General features: G+C 36.0%; 1 protein-coding gene across 3 annotated transcripts in view; it reads right to left on the bottom strand.

Moving 5' to 3' along the window:
• NPLOC4 (NPL4 homolog, ubiquitin recognition factor) overlaps nucleotides 1-16926 on the bottom strand; it is a 59058-nt gene that overhangs the window by 13831 nt on the left and 28301 nt on the right. For 2 of the 3 annotated variants that reach the window (XM_074224923.1, XM_074224925.1), the window contains 2 exons: nucleotides 15445-15605; nucleotides 3928-3999 (listed from right to left, as the gene is read on the bottom strand). In XM_074224923.1, the coding sequence (XP_074081024.1) occupies nucleotides 3928-3999; nucleotides 15445-15605 (233 nt within the window). The remainder of the gene's footprint in view (nucleotides 1-3927; nucleotides 4000-15444; nucleotides 15606-16926) is intronic. The other variant, XM_074224924.1, reaches the window with a different exon arrangement.

Below are 16926 nucleotides of genomic sequence, written 5' to 3'. Positions count from 1 at the left end.
ATTAACCACCTTTTGGTTGACACAGCTTTTCTGCTGTAATATGACACTTACAGCACTAGCAGATTACACCTATCTCAGATTTAGGGCGGCCATTCCAGATCCTCTGGGACTATTTCTAAGCCTCAGAAATGTTGTTTTGTTCAGCTTTCTACAGAAGCAAAGGCAGCGAACTGCTTCATGGCTAGCCAGCCTGGGATTCTGTTGTGATTGTGCCAGTTGCCAAAGGAGGATAGGCTGAACCATCAAAAGAGTCTCAGTCAAGGGAGAGTAAGATTTTCAAAATTCTTTTTAAGTTTATGATCCATGTTGCAATGGTCAAGTGTGAAAACAAAAGATAAAAGATTAGGAATGCATTATCCTATTTTAAATCTTGAACTTGGAAAGGGATAGAAAGAAAGAAATGGAAAGGTGGCTCCAAGATGTTTACTGCTAAGTGAACTTGGAGCTAATGTGCCATCATTCATTACTACCTTGGAGAGCTTTAGAAAAGGAAGCCACATAGTCTAAGGTTTGATACTCTGGTTCTATGAGCTGGTGGTCACTCTTCTAGACAAGAGTCTTGGCAAAACGGCAGCAGATTCTCATTTCTCCTCAGGGTGAATTGACCAGGTTCTGGTCCAGTTCCAGAAACTCTGGAAGTTCTCAAAACATGATGATTCAGATTTGTACACAACTTTGGAACACCTAGTGCACTATTTGGGAATAATTAAATCTTAAAAATTGAGCCCATTTTAAATGAGCCATCCTTTAGAAGTTCTTTAACAAAACAAGCATGCTAACTATTTTCTATTGAGCTATCTATCATTAGCTTTCTATGGGTTGTATTATTTGGCAGTTTGCTATAGATCTACTTTCACCCAGGGTGTTCTGGTGATTCAAGCACTTTGACTCAGAGATCTTAGAAGGTTACAGGGAATGGAACTATTCTTATTTTGTAACTGAACACAAAATCAACAATTATTCCACTGCAGCAAGAGGTTTAACTTCATTTTCAAAAGGAGGGAAAGGCATTTCATAAATTTGGCTTTGAATCACCCTGACTTACATTAAATATATATTCCATTAATCTGTTTTCAACTTGATTAAACCCTAGGTAGATAAAAACAGATGCCTTTACTGATGGGGTAATAAATATGTTCTCTGGAGCTGTCAATTGGAATGGGTTGTCAATAGCTGTTACTCAAGGATCCACTATTCTAAAAGCAATGATAATTTTCTGCCTTAATCACATGCCTAATCTAAGTCTAAACACAGTCCCGGGCACAACAGAAATGCAAGAAACAAGGAAAAGAATCAAAGTTTTTGGCATGCTAACCTAATCAAGTCAGACAAGGTTAACAATACTATATCCTGTTTTACTGGACTTACTACTGCCATTACATTTGTCTTCTTATTCACTCCCTTGTACTACTCCTACTCTAGAAGCCAGGTGAAGGATGACTGGACTACAAGGAGAGACCTGAGGCAGGGATCAAACAGACAGTTGCTGCCATGGTGCAGGTAAAAGGCAAGGCAATCAAAGAATAAACTAGGGAGACAACTGTGTAACGGAAAGAGGAGAACAGATGTAAGAATTATATTAAGAAGCAGAATGGACAAGATCTGGCCATTGATTAGATGTATAAGAGACAGTGTGACAAGTCAAGTCAAGAAGCATTAAGTGCTCATCAAATATCAGGCACTGTGCTAAGAAAGTACTGGGGAAACAAATACAAACAAAAAGAAGAGAGTCCTCCCCTGTCTACAAGGAGCTGATTCTAAAGCTGAGGACACATAGGAGAAGGGAAGAGGTGCCCCCTTGGGGCATATCAGGGGAAGTATAGAGAATAAAGGGCAGAAAGAAAGGGAGAGTGGAGTTCAAGGGTAGAGGAGAAAGACAATAGGTGAAGTTGGGAGAAAATGAGAAGGTAAAGAGGACACTATTATTGCAATCCTAGATGACTAGAAGAAAGATGATATCCTGAAAGAAAAAAAAAATAATGGGCAGAAATCAGTGAATTCCACTTGGATATGTTGTGTCTAGAGTATATAGTAGGAGTTTAAAATAGATTTATTCCTTCCCCCTCAAATGTGTCATTCTTCATCTCTCAGGTTCATAACCATAGCACTATTCACTCTTCATTCTTGGCAAATCTTGCCATTTCTACCTCAACAATAGCTCTGGCATCAGATACTCACACAGACACTACTTACTCTTAGCACTCATTATCTCAAGACTAGATAAATGCCACAACTTCTTAATTGGTCTTCTTGTCTCAAGTCTCTTCCCTAAAACATTCAATCCTCCAAAAAAGCTAGCAAATGATTTTCCAGAAGAATAGAGATGAAATTATGTCATCTTTTCAAGAAATTTAATGGGTCTTTATTGCCTCTGGGATCAAATACAAAATCCTCTATTTACCTTTTAAAGCTACCAAAAACTTGATCTCAAGTTAGCTGTCCACATCAATGGACATGCTTGGATATGATCTTCTCTCTGTTTCTCACACATAAAACTCTATCTCCCATATCTGTGTCTTTGTATCAACCAATGTCCTCACTTGGAATCTATCCCTTCCTCTATTTTAGAGAATACTTCTCTCTTCCCTCTCATGAAACCTTAGCTCATCCCCAACTGAAAGCATTCTTTCACCATCACTGTCTTGTGCTTAACTACCATGTACTTACTCTCTTGATAGTTATCATATATGTTTTTATGTCTTCCCTGTAGTGCATAAGCTCTTTGAATAATGATTTCTTTATTCTTTGCATTTATATCCCTCTTACCTAAAACAGCATGTGGCACAAAAAGGAAGAGGAGAACAAAGAGTAGGGGTGATCACCTGAGAAAGTAGGGAGGGTAGAGAGATAAGAGGTCATGCTGGGGATGAAGGATAGCTTTAGGTGTGGTAAACAACAGGCAGAAAGATCAGATAAAAAAATTTAGTAGTTCTTGATCAGGTAAACTGAAAGCATATGGGAAATGAGAAGACCAAGTGTAGCCAATGGCAGAATAGGTCTGGGAGTTGAGAAAATTGAGGAAGTGAGAAGCTAGGATATTTTGAAAGAATATTAGTTTATATGCTGAAGTCTCCCAACATAAGGACCCCACTTTTGGAACAGAAAACTGAGTCTTGTATTGAATTATTCAAGAAAGGAGGACCAGTAAATCAGGGGTGTATGAGAGAAGGTAAAGGTACAACTGGTACCAGAAAAAGATGACCAGAGATATATGTCATCCTGGAAACCAGATCTTTGTGTCAGAGGATGGAAAGGGCATGATGGGTCTAAACTGAAGTTTATTGATTATGAATCAGAAGTCCTTGAGGGCACAGTAGAAGAGCACACTTGGAAAAAGACGAACACTGGAGGATAAGTGTTGTGAGTAAGGACAAGAAAAACTTAACAAAACCATTTTTGGTGGGGGGGGGAACCAAAAGATCAGTTATTTCCTAGGTTTTTGGAAAAAAAAGTGAGGGGATGGGTTGTTTTCCTGCAAGTAAAGATAGTGAAGTCATGGGCTTGAGACTAGATCTGATTTCTTTGAAGAAAAGGCACAACAATCAAAACTGAAGAACTTTTAAATGGATCCATTGATAAGAAATTCAGTATCTTGACAGGAGTAGCCAAATGTTATTTTCTAGGGTAACAACAACTTCAATATTTCTTTCTGCTTTCTCATATCCATCCTTACATAAAGTATAAGATCAGTGACTTAAATGGTCTGCCATCTGGGGGGTGGCTGGGGATCTTCAACTGTTTTTAAGGGAACAAAACAAATGCCTTGGAATGTTTTTTTTCTTTGTTAAATTTCTAATTTTTTTTTCCCCTAGGAACTTTTCCAGCCATGATCAGAGCTGCTTAAGATTTGTAATCTAAATTGTTCTTCATGGTGTATTACAACTTCTAACACTAATCCAGAAGACTAAATATAAGGGAAACACTTACATCTATGATCAGATATTCCACCGGGAGGGGGCGGGCCAGCTGAGTGATCTCATTACCAAACTTATCTATGTCCTAAAAGAAAAAGAAGTCAGAGGTTAAGCACTCTGTTGATACAGGAATAGTGAAGGACAGGATATTTTTCCTTCATAATAAGTCTTGGAATCATTTCAATTCTTCTTAAGCTCATGAAAACAGAGCTTATATTTTCACAATAATCCATCTTCCATCATTTCTTGGAGTATTTTAATACAGTCATAAGATAGGAAAGCAGATGTACTACTGGCTACTAGTTAAGACACTATTGGGAGTACGAATTAAAAACATTTCCCTGCTTCCTTCCCAAATGGTGGAACTTCAGTGTATCACAGTGGCACTATGAGCTGGCTAAGCAAAAAAAGCTGATAGGTTAGTGATACCTGTTTCTTCTTCCACTCAGGGCTGATTTGTACTATTGTTGTCCTTTACAAGCAACATTTAGTTACTATTACCTAATAATTCCATTCCCATCTTTGAAAGCATTCCTTTAAAAATCTTGATATAAGTGTTGTAATAGATAAACATAAGCACAAATGACAGCCTAACAGCAACATGGGGGTAATGATCAACCTTAATGGACTTGCTCATTCCATCAGTGCAACAATCAGGCACAATTGTGGGGTATCTGCAGTGGAGAATACCATCTGTATCCAGAGAAATAATTGTGGAGTTTGAACAGAAACCAAAGACTATTACCTTTAACTTAAAACATTATCTTATTATGTAATTTTGCTATCTCTTATACTTTATTTTTTTTCCACAAGGATATGATTTCTCTCTCATCACATTCAACTTAGATCACGGAAACAATATCAGACTAACAGACTGCCTTCTGTGGGGGGAGGGAAATGAGATTGGGGAAAAACTATAAAATTCAAAATAAATAAATTAATTAAAAAAACAAACAAATGAATACAGACATACAAAAAATAAAGAGAACTTTAAAAAAAACTGACAATCTGTCAAAGTCTATACTTGTGTTGCTTTGTCAGATGCTTCAAACATAAAGTTTAATTATGGGGAAAAACGGCCAGCATATGTTCATTAATCATAACATGACAATTAGATCTGATTTATGTCAAACATTCTGAATTCAAACACAGCTCAAGAAATAAATTCACAAGAACTGATGCATTTCATTAAAGTTTCTGCAGGGGGAGGGGAGAGTAATTTTTTTATTTAAATGATCACGTATTATATAAATCATTCATTGAATCATATATAAATTATAGATCCATAATTTCCAATTATAGGGACCTACATAAAAGTTTATGCTATTAAGGCTTTTCAGGCACTGAAGTGGTTACAAGTAGAATCTCCCTGAGGTATATAGTGTGGCTTAAAGTATCATCCAACACATTAACATCCTTCCAGGAAAATGTTCAGAAGTCAGTATCACTATCATCTTCTGAGGCAATCACCACAAGGTACTTGTGAGCCAAAACAATTCCATTATCTGAATGAGAAATCCTTTGGCCCCAATTTGGACCTCTCTTATTTTAAATTAAATTTTTTGGCATAAGGGCTTTCTATACATCCACATCTACATTCTAGCTTAAATTGAGTTGTTCCCCAATCTCATACTCTCTGTCCTCTTTCATTTCTATGCATTCACAGATTCCCATTTGGCTCCCTCTCCCCCTTCCTTATAGGTGGAATATGCTTATTACCAACTCAATTTTTCAAAGAATCCTCTTTCTCCTGTCTCCAAGGCCTATCTCAAGTCCCAAAGTATTCTTTCCCTACTCAAATTTAACTATCTGACACACTTTTTAGCACTACCATCATTTGCTTTCTATAATAACAATGGCAATAACCTCCAGAGCAGTAATACTTTAGATTCCCATATTTCCTTCAAATGATCCATCATTCAGCTATTGTGGAAAATAATTTGGAATTGTGCTCAAAGGGCTATAAAACTGTAAATACCCATTGACCCAATATTACCACCACTACTAGGTCTGTACCCCAGAAAAAGATCAAAGGAAAGGGACCCATGTACAAAAATATTTTTAGCAGCTTTTTTTTATGGTAGCACAGAATTAGAAACTGAGATGACGCTCATCATCTGGTGAATGGCTGAACAAATTGTGTTAGAATAGGATGTGCTGTAAGAAATAATGAAGGGGATGATTTCAAAAAAACCTGGGAAGATTTACATGAACTGATGCAAATAAAGTAAGCAGAATGAAGAGAACATTGTACAAAATAACAGCATTATAATGAGTAAAAGGATAATTAACCGTGCTTAGTTAGACTTGGGTCAATATAAACATTTATGACAATTCCAAAGGACTCATAAAAAATGTTCCAGGGAATGGACTCTGAATGCACATTTAAGCTTATTTATTCATTAATTTTTCTTGCTTTTTTATCCTCAACAAGATTAATGTGGAAATGTTTTAAATGACTTCATATGTATAATAGGTATCATATTTCTTGCCTCCTCAAAGTTAGAGGAGAGCATAGAATTCAAATTTGGAACTGAAAATAAAAATTTTTTAATTTAAAATAATGACCCACCATGATTCAAAGGTAGGTTTCTGGAAGTGTGTCACTTCTTTCAGTTTTCTTCCCTTCATAACTGAAATGACTTTCCAACCAATCTGAGTAAGAATCATTTATCCATTCACATAACAGGTGGCTGTCTTTCTGAGTTATTTTGTAGCAGTCAGGGTGACTGGGGGCATTAGCTTTCTTAGGTCCTACAAGTTTTGACAGGAGAAGTCTAAGACATGAGACCTTTTGAATGGGATTTCAGGTCCCAAAAGAGGAAGCTTCTAGATCAATGTTATATAGTAGGCAGGAATCAAATCCAATCAAACTAAATCACCATTTCCAAAAATACACTCTTGCCCCTACAAGAAATAACCTGCAACAACACACATAATTAGCCCATCTGGAAATCATCTTCAAATCTAATTAAGTTCTAATATGCAGAAACATTTTTCCAGCACCTGTTCACTTTAATCTTTCTTCCCCTCCAGGGATTTTCATGTTAAATGCCCCCTCTTCTGTGTATGGTATGTTATTCCCTCTCAATTTAACTACCTAAGTGAAACCTGCTTCCTGCCCCCCCCTTTCAAAAAAGGGTACTTGAATCCCCCCTTTCCCTGGAGAAAAACAGGTAACTTTTAACTCTCCCTTTTCCCTTGCTTCAATGCCTTTGCCAGCCAATCCCTAACCCCATGTACCATTTTAAAAGGCAATTACATTTTATGGGCCTTAGCAAATGTCAGACCCAGTACACTAGGAGGGAGATGTCTTAACTCAAAGTTTGGCAACCAACAAAGTGTCAGCAATTTTATCTATACTTGTAACAAGATACAAGGAAGGGTCAGAAATCAAAGTTCTTCACTGCTAAGCTCTCCAGCTCTATGTACTGTTTAGAAGCAAAGGTACCAGATGGCAGGAATCAATGAAAATAAGGGTGTGGGTGTCTGTCTGTCTCTTGAGGGGGGGAAGGTATTGAAGGGGGACCAAAAGCAGTTGATATTGGGACAGGAGGGCTGGAAATTCCATAGACCTGATAGCATCATCTTTTTTTAGAAAAGGAGAATGAGATCTTTAAAACACTGGCTTCTTTTTCAAGGTACTGGCAAGGATAGGAAACCAGTGACACTAGCAGCTTCCTCTGGGATTTCCCAGCATAGAGAGTCAAGAAGTGAAGGTATAGCAAACACTCCATCTCCTGAAAGTCTTAGGTTAAGTCCTTGCTAACAGTCTAAATTCCTTTAAAGTGAAAAGAATAAGATCCTTGCTGTCTTTAATGTTCCTAGTTTAAAAGCTGCCTGTTCAGACCAAGACATTTAAACAAAGGATCATTTTTCATGAGATGGGAATCACTTAACTCAATCTGGCAGAATTTCCCTATTGGAATTAACGAATTCTGAAATTTTTTATGAAGAATTTAAGCTACAAACAGAATCTCCTGTGGTGAAAAATGTTTGCTCAAAAATTTGCACAACTTGAATAAACATTTTGTGAGTGCATTGCTAAGAAAGTTATTACTTACTGGACACTTAATGTGCCTAGCATTGAGCAAAACATTCAACCTGAGGCGTGAGCTCCCTCCTTACTGAATGTATAAGGCAAAGTCTATATCTTTTTTTTTAAGGTTTTTTTGCAAGGCAAATGGGGTTAAGTGGCTTGCCCAAGGCCACACAGCTAGGTAATTATTAAGTGTCTGGGACCGGATATGAACCCAGGTACTCCAGGGCTGGTGCTTTATCCACTGCACCACCTAGCCACCCCCTAAAGTCTATATCTTCAATATGTTTTAAGCTGCTAAATAGCATGCAGCACACTAAAGGTTCAATAAATATTAAATTATTAATAACTCAATTCAATATTCTAAAATTATAGATTAAAAAACTATCCTGGGGCGGCTAGGATAAAGCACAGTGGATAAAGCACCAGCCCTGGAGTCAGGAGTACCTGGGTTCAAATCCGGTCCCAGACACTTAATAATTACCTAGCTGTGTGGCCTTGGGCAAGCCACTTAACCCCATTGCTTTGCAAAAACCTTAAAAAAAAACTATCCTCCATCCACAGGATTTTTCTTACCATCCCTTCCTCTAATTCTGAATATAATGACTAAAATTGTAAATAAAAACATACTATAGCTCCAAATCTCTTATGTCAGGTGATTTTACTAAGCAAGTCAGAGGTTGCTGCTTAAAGAGTAGGAAGCTGCTGCTATTAAATATAAGTAATAACATCATCAACACCTAAAAAACAGAACTGTAATTCATACTCTTTTATGAGGTATCCAACAATCAGCTATTTTCCCCAAAAGTCTTCTTAAATTCAATTACTCCATCACATCACAAAAATTTTAAAACCCCTTTTACTTTAAGGAAGTCTATGGCTCTGGTTTTGGACAATGAAAGGAAAATAAATGCAGAGTAGCAAGACAATAATTACAAACTCCTAATGATGCTCCTGAAGTTCTGCCTGGATCTTAATTTCTTTTCCTGTAAACCAATAAGAAAATTAATTTTTGAGAAGAAAGTATTTGGGGAGAAAATAACAAACTATAATATAGCAGCAGTGGTGAACAATGTTACTAGGGATAAGTGCTATGATGCTGAGCAATGTTAATGTTTTGCAACGACACTAAACTACTTCCCATATGTTGTGGAGACATTCTTCCCTTCATTGAAATCTGCACAAAATGAGAGGTTACTTTATCCTTCTGAGCAGGAGACTCTTAAATAGCACCTTCCACATGGTCTCATTTATTACAGGGAACAGATTCTTTTAACTTTACAAACACAGGGCTGATAAGGTGTCCTGTTATCACAAAAGCATTTTGATAATAAGTATAATTGATCTAATACACTGGATGCCCCAGAGTTACTTTCTTTAGCATGATTTAAACCAGACTATGCACAAGATGATGTTACAAAAACATCTCAAGTACTTCCAGGTGACAAACTGCAACCAACATTGACTGAAAATTTTCAACATATGCTTTCACTATGTTACCAAAGCCTGGAGGCAAGAGATAAAACATAAGGTCCTACTGCTCCCCACCAGGTTACACACAGCAGAGTCAATGTATACTCTTCTTCAGAGTACGGAAGAGTAAGGAAGTAAGCAGTTAAATGTTTTTCCATTCATTCATTCAAGCCAAGTCTCCAACAAATGTTGACTATTTTTCTTAAGGTTTTTGCAAGGCAATGGGGTTAAGTGACTTGCCCAAGTCAACACAGTTAAGGTAATTATTAAGTGTCTGAGGCCGGATTTGAACTCAGATACTCCTGACCCCAGGGCCAGTGCTCAATCCACTGCGCCACCTAGCCACCCTTAATGTTGACTATTCTTCACATTTTCTGGAAGCCTTAATGAGTCATATAACTGTAGAATTCTTGGCTGTGTGGTTCTGAAAGTTGAGAGGAGGCACAGGCCTGTGAACTCTTACTCAAACTCTCAAACTCCTATTCAATCAAAAAAGTCACTGATGACAAAAACTTACATAGAAACAAACTGGCATAATTTTTTTTAGGTTTTTTTTTTTTTGGTAAGGCAAATGGGGTTAAGTGGCTTGCCCAAGGCCACACAGCTAGGTAATTATTAAGTGTCTGAGACCGGATTTGAACCCAGGTACTCCTGACCCCAGGGCCGGTGCTTTATCTACTACGCCACCTAGCCGCCCTGGCATAATTTTTTAAAAGGAAAACATGCTCAATGAATCAAGCACAAGCATTTATTAAGCACCTACTATAATGCTAGACATTGGGAAGCATATATTATTGAAATAGTCCTGACTCCCAGGAAAATGTCAGCTATTCAGCTAGAAAGAAGCAACCTATATTCTATATTTTCTCCAGGGTCCTTATACCAGAGCAGCATACATTTGAAAGGGCAATCAAAAATTGCATGTAAATTACAACCCAGATCTAAAAGTTTGGAATCTAGGACACAAGACACCCAAAAGGACCTGTATCAAAGACACAGCTGAGTTTTCTTTGGACAACTGAAAGAAACAGATATGTAACCTGATTAAGAACTTGAATGTGTAAGAATGCATATGACTAATGTACACTTCAGGTCTACGATACAGTCTGGGATCTATAAATTGCTTATTGTAGGAATTAAAAAGATATAAAATCACTGCATAAGAATAGATGAAACTAAACTGCCTAGAGTCTGAAATAGGATTAAAATTTAATGGTTAATGTCTATTGGGGCTGATATCCAAAATAAAGTTCACCAGTCTCACAAATATAAAAAACAATCCAAGGAGTATTTCTGGAATGCATTAAGTATCTTTTCTGGAAGGAATAATCCTCTTGATTATTTTTTTATTTGAAGAGAAAATTAAATAGATTTTATTCCAACTTATCAAAATCCTGATAACTGGGTCAGAACTTATGTCTGGGGGTGGCTAGGTGGCGCAGTGGATGGAGCACCGGCCCTGGGGTCAGGAGTACCTGGGTTCAAATCCGGCCTCATACACTTAATAATTACCTAGCTGTGGGGCCTTGGGCAAGCCACTTAACCCCATTTGCCCTGCAAAAAAAAAAAAAAAGAACTTATGTCTGATTACTGAGTCACCATGGAAACTTTAAGAGGTCATGGATTAGTAAACTCAATGATATAGTGAAGACCCCCCCCAAAAAAGAGGAAATGTAGGTTAGATTTTATCGTTAGATGGGGATCAGGAAGGTTCTGAATCACAAGATGTCCCCCTCTCTTGCTCATCTTATAGTTGTCCAGGTTAGATAAGAGTCAACCAGTTAGCATGAAAATGCTCAGGAAGATAAAAAAATGATCATGTCCATCAGACTTAGCTTCTGATGGAATGGGTGAGAAAAGGATCTTGGAGGGGTGGGAGGTGGAGTCTAGAGAGTGTAGAGTGGGTGGTGAATTCAAAGTTGCCCAGATGAAATGGTCCCCTTGCATTAGTTAGTTAGCATCTCTTGGTAAGATCTCTGGACATAGGGGAAGCTAGGTGGCGCAGTGCATAGAGCCCTAGAGTCAGGAGGATCTGAGTTCAAATCCAGCTTCAGACACTTAACAATTACCTAGTTATGTGACCTTGGGCAAATCACTTAATCCCATTGCTTTAAATAAATAAAATTTTTTAAAAAAGATCTCTGGACATGAAAACAGCAATAAAATGACATCTTACTAAAAGGCTGATATCTTTACTTACTGCTAATAGTGAAAGGCATATTTTTAAAGTCAACCCAAGAAAAGGCGACAAAAGTATTAACATGGGATAACTTAAATATTCCCAAGAGTCTATTACTTCATGGTTTAACCTCCCCCCTGCCTGCACAAATCCACTTCATGAATGTTTTGACACCAAAATTCAATAAAAAATTTGATATGACTAATTTCAAATCTTATCTTGCCCCAAGAGACAAAGCTATTAAGGAAATAGCATGTATTATATGTAAACAGGAAAGGAAGCTTGAAATCAAGAATTCAAGAATTCTCTAATTAAAAAACACAGAAATATTGTATACCTCAATACTCTAAAAACTCATACTAATATCTTTATAGTAAACAATATAAACAATATAAAAAATATTCTCCCAAATTGAATAAGCCTATTCAAATTAGTTCTCAGAATTCACCTTTTAAAGGAACCAATCAAAGGTGGCTTGAAGAAATCCTCCAATGAAAACACTACTTTTGCCCTTTTGGTTTTCAAGCCATGGACTGAAAAGATTGATTAAAATGCACTAACTGGATCCCAAATCTAAGTGAATAGTTGGTTAGTAGCTGTCAAGATCTTCCATCAGGCTCTAAAAATGGGTCAAACCTATTTATAAAATTTATAGGTTAGGCAACATTCTTTTGAATGGTTCACCGTATGTGAAAAGAATGGTTAGCTCCTCAAATTAGATGTTAATTTAATGAGTTTTCTGACTCATGTATAAATACTTTCCTATCAAAAGACAGGAAGGTCTGCTCTACAAGGAAGTTAAGATAGTAACACAAAAGTAGCAATGGCAAAAAAGCTTTTTCCCAGAGCATAAAAAAGACAAACAAAAAAAGGCTTAATAAGTGTTTTCCTACATAACTGATATAGAAGCCATTTTTTCCTCTGCTTGCCTTAGACTTAAAATTAGAGGCCATCAAATGAATCAGCAACAGGGGGAATCTCACTGTGAGTTATTTTTTTTTAAATGGTTGGAACATGGCAAAGCCTTAAAATCTTGTTCCATAAAGCATACAGACAATATAACTCACAAGAAAAAACATGCCTGTCATCTTTGAAGACCTTCTTTGCTTTACTAGACCTAATATTTTTAATAATTATCTCCAGCTGTACTGCTTTGATTGTTACTACTATAGATTACTGCATCAATATAATTCAAAGGCACTGGTAAAACTTTCAATCCAAAAAGCTTAGAGGAAATAATTTAATGGGAAAGTCAAGCTAATCTACAAGCAAAGAATCACTCTCCCATAGAGGAAGATTTTTTTTTATTTTTCACATCATAACTAACCTGCACTACTTCTCTCCTATTTAAAAAAAAGGACAATATGATTCATTTATGGACAATTTAAATTAAAACAATTCAACATCTACTTCTGTTTGGAGACAAAAATAAATCTTCCGAACAAGTTGTGTTTCAGAATGCAACAAAGAATTTAATCTTTTTTTTTTTTTTTTTAGGATTTTGCAAGGCAAATGGGGTTAAGTGGCTTGCCCAAGGCCACACAGCTGGGTAATTAAGTGTCTGAGGCCGGATTTGAACTCAGGTACTCCTGACTCCAGAGCCAGCATTCTATCCACTGCACTACCTAGCCACCCCAAAGAATTTAATCTTGATAAACACACTGGCTGCTCAAAAACAGGAAAGAGCTCACAGTGCTTTTCTGGCTCCCTATTGACCTGAGGAGATAGACCTACTGCAATCCACATTCCAACTGCTCAGCAAGGGGACCTGTGCCACAGAAGATCATAGATACATCTGGCTCTGACTAATCTCAGTGATGCCTCAGCAAATGAGATGTGATGCCCTAAGAGAGTATGGACAACAGGTCTGAGAGAATCAAGACTTCCTGCATTCATACTTCTCTTCATTATGTGAACTTATAAAAGTCCTTCTTATGCCTTAAAAACAAAATTAGTAATATTATTTAAAAACTTACCCATTAGGCTCCTAATACAGAAAATATTTTAAACTCAAATTTCAGGAATAACAAATGGTAACAAAATCTTCATGAAGTGTTCATGTCCATTATTAAAAATACATTCAATTATGACTTGTAATGAAATATGTTTCTTCACCCAAATTCAAAGTCTCTCAAGTCATAAAAAATTTTCAGAGCTTAGAAATTTCCACAGAATGCTACTAGGGTCTTATTCATTCTATTTGCTTTAAAGCAAGGGTTCTTAACCTTAACTATTTGTTAATGGACCACTTTGGCAACCAGTGAAGACTAAGTATCCCTTCTCAAAATAATAATATATTTAAAATGTAAAAAATAAAATATAAAATACATAAGATTATATAGGAAACCAACTGCATTTAAATGAAGTTACCAGAAAATAATTTTTTTTTAAATTTCACATACTCCAGATTAACAAGCTTGCTTTTCAGTGAAAGCTGATATAGACACCAATGTCTTAGAATGTAGGTTTGTCTCATCAAGTAAGAAACAGTATATGAGATTATACTATGACTAAGGTCAAAGTGGGTTAAATGGTCTAAAATGTGTTAAATGGCACTCAAGTCTAAATAATTGTCAGCTGTTAATCAAAATCACAATCTTCAAATTGTATCAAGAAGAAGAAACTTAGAATAACACAGGAAGTAAGCTAACTAAATAACAGAGATCATCCTCAAGCCTCATCAAGATATAGTTATCTAGAATATAAAACCAAAGGGACATCAAAGAACTTCAAAGGACCATAGAGCAGGAGAAGATTGAGACAACATGAACTCTACTTCCTTATGATTAATCTTAGGGTTCAATGGATGCAATTAGAAGCACAAAAGAAAAGAATTCATGTCACATAAACAAAACGTAGTTGTTTTATACAAAATAAACCTAGATCACCACTGAACATATTTTCTAATCCTGTCATTCTAACTGAAGAAAACTGGAAAAAAAATGCAAATCCTATTATTAATATTTAGCAGCATTTATGGGAACACAAGGACTCTTCTTATGTATCCTACTCTCAGTTACAAGAGTAAACTAAACTAATTTTAAGGAACATAATAAAAAAATCTCTCTCTTGACAAAGTCAAGAACAGAAATAATCAAGGAAAAATTCACAAATTGAACAAGACAATGAAAATGACACAATAAAAGTAGGAAACTGATTCATGTTATATTTTTCAAAATGGGTAAGACATTTCTTAGTCTCCAAAAAACCTCTTCCTTTATCTTTTTTTTTCATTCCAAGTAGTAAGAGAAATATGACAGTGGAGCACTCTCGTTTTTTAAAAATAGTATGATATCTAAAATTAAATACTAATTAAGACAAACCAACCAAATTCCCAGTTGGAAGGCATTTTGGCTGCTATAGATAATCCAGTTTTGCTAGTTCTGTTTAAATAGATTTAAAATAATTTAAAATTCTGTGCCAGAATTGAAGATCTAAGTTAAACTTTAAAACATCATAATTCCTAATATCATAAAAATATATATCTTGATATTTTCTGACTCCTCCCATTTGGAGGAATCTGAAAGAGGATTTGTAATGGCTTGATTTTAACTACACCATTGTACTGGTCAAAAGAAAAAAGACCAAAAATATGTATAAAATTCAGACCACAGTGGATAACTGCCAAAAACTAACAAATAATTCATTCAGGATTCTTGATGAAGATGAGATTGTGTAGCCAATTATAATCCCTGAGAATTTTATATTCTCTTTGTTCATAGAGAAGAGTTCTAACAGTTAATTGTGGTAGACAAATGGCTAATCACACAATAGATCTGAGTATTTCAAAATGAAGACAACTGCCTATGTTAGATAAATTCTTGATATAAACTTCTTACCTTATAGAACACATCTGGCACATATTGCTCACTGCTGGATTCCTTGGCATAACCTAACTCAGGTGCATCTCGACAGGGCAACAAGCATTCATCCCGGACCAACGCCATGCACTGATTAGATACCTGGTAACCCTCAAAATGAACTTGGTTGTCTGGACCACCTGGAAGAAAAAGAAACCTTCAGAACAAACCCATTGCAGGAAATCTTATATAAAATTATATAAAAACTCTTTCAGCTCTGTTCTTCAGCTTCTTCAAAGAGGAAAAATAATTCCTCACAGTTGACTTAAGTTCCATGTATACTTTTTTGAAACTGTAAAGAATTTTATTTTACAAAAAAGTGCCTTTAAGCAAACATTACTATATTAAGATTATTGCAGACATTCTTTAAGTTCATGCGCAGGCTAAAGTCTATGGTACCCTCTTCCTAATTGGAAAACTATAAGTAAACTATCAAAGCAACCCTTTCAAATATGTGTTCCTTCAAATAGCAGGGAAAAATTCAAATGTCAGAAAACCCCATTTCTTCAGGGAATTTTGTAAAAAAAAAGCACATGCTAAGAAGATCAATTGTACCTAGCAGTCCTATGCAAAGCTGGCTCTCTTGTCCCCTCCTCAAAACAAAAACAGAACTATCAGGTAGAGGACATAATAGCTTATGTTTATAAAAATAGTGACTCCCATACATTATCCTCACAACAACCCTATAAAGAAGTATTATTCCTATTTTGCAGAAGAAAAAAATGGAGACTCAGAGGAGTTAAAATGATCTGCACAAAGTTGCAGAAAGAGATAAAGATGAAACTTGCACCCAAGTCTTCTGACTCTTCTCTTTTATTACACCATCCAGCCAAAAAAGGATAAAAGCTGTAGGGGAGAAGTGTAATGAAGATAGACTGTTAATAGGATACTAGAATAAACTCAATTCCTGAAATAAAAATGATTCAGAATGTTATTTAAAAAAAATCTTAGCTCATGAGAAAAAAAACCTTTTGGGAGATGTAAAGTTAGTATCGCAGCACTATGAAAAAGGTACATTGCCTACTGAGGGAAAGGCATCCTCTATTCAAAAACAAAAATTATCTCTTTCAGTGGCAGATCTGACAAATCTCTTTGAATGTTCTTGGAAAATCATTGCCTATTTTTTTTCCATTTTGCTATCACAAAAATAGAAGGAACTAAAAAAAATAGAGCAAACTATGTTTACTAAAAAACAAGAATATTCATGTGACTTCCAAAACTACCCACCTTCTGTTGGCCTACAATGATTTCAGTGTTATGTGTTAAACTAATTGGGAGACCTAAGTAAGGCCTTTATGGGAGTATTTAAGGGAAAATAGTTGTCTTCATACAAATGAATTGCAATTTCCAAAGAGGTCAGGAAATGTGTATGTAAATATAAATACACACACACACACACACACACACACACACACACACACGAACACAACCTTTTGCCAGTACCATACATGCGAACACCTG

This window comes from Macrotis lagotis, chromosome 2, assembly GCF_037893015.1.
Source record: "Macrotis lagotis isolate mMagLag1 chromosome 2, bilby.v1.9.chrom.fasta, whole genome shotgun sequence".
In the NCBI taxonomy this organism is placed as follows: Eukaryota; Metazoa; Chordata; class Mammalia; order Peramelemorphia; family Peramelidae; genus Macrotis; species Macrotis lagotis.
This window is presented reverse-complemented; position numbering and strand designations above follow the sequence as displayed.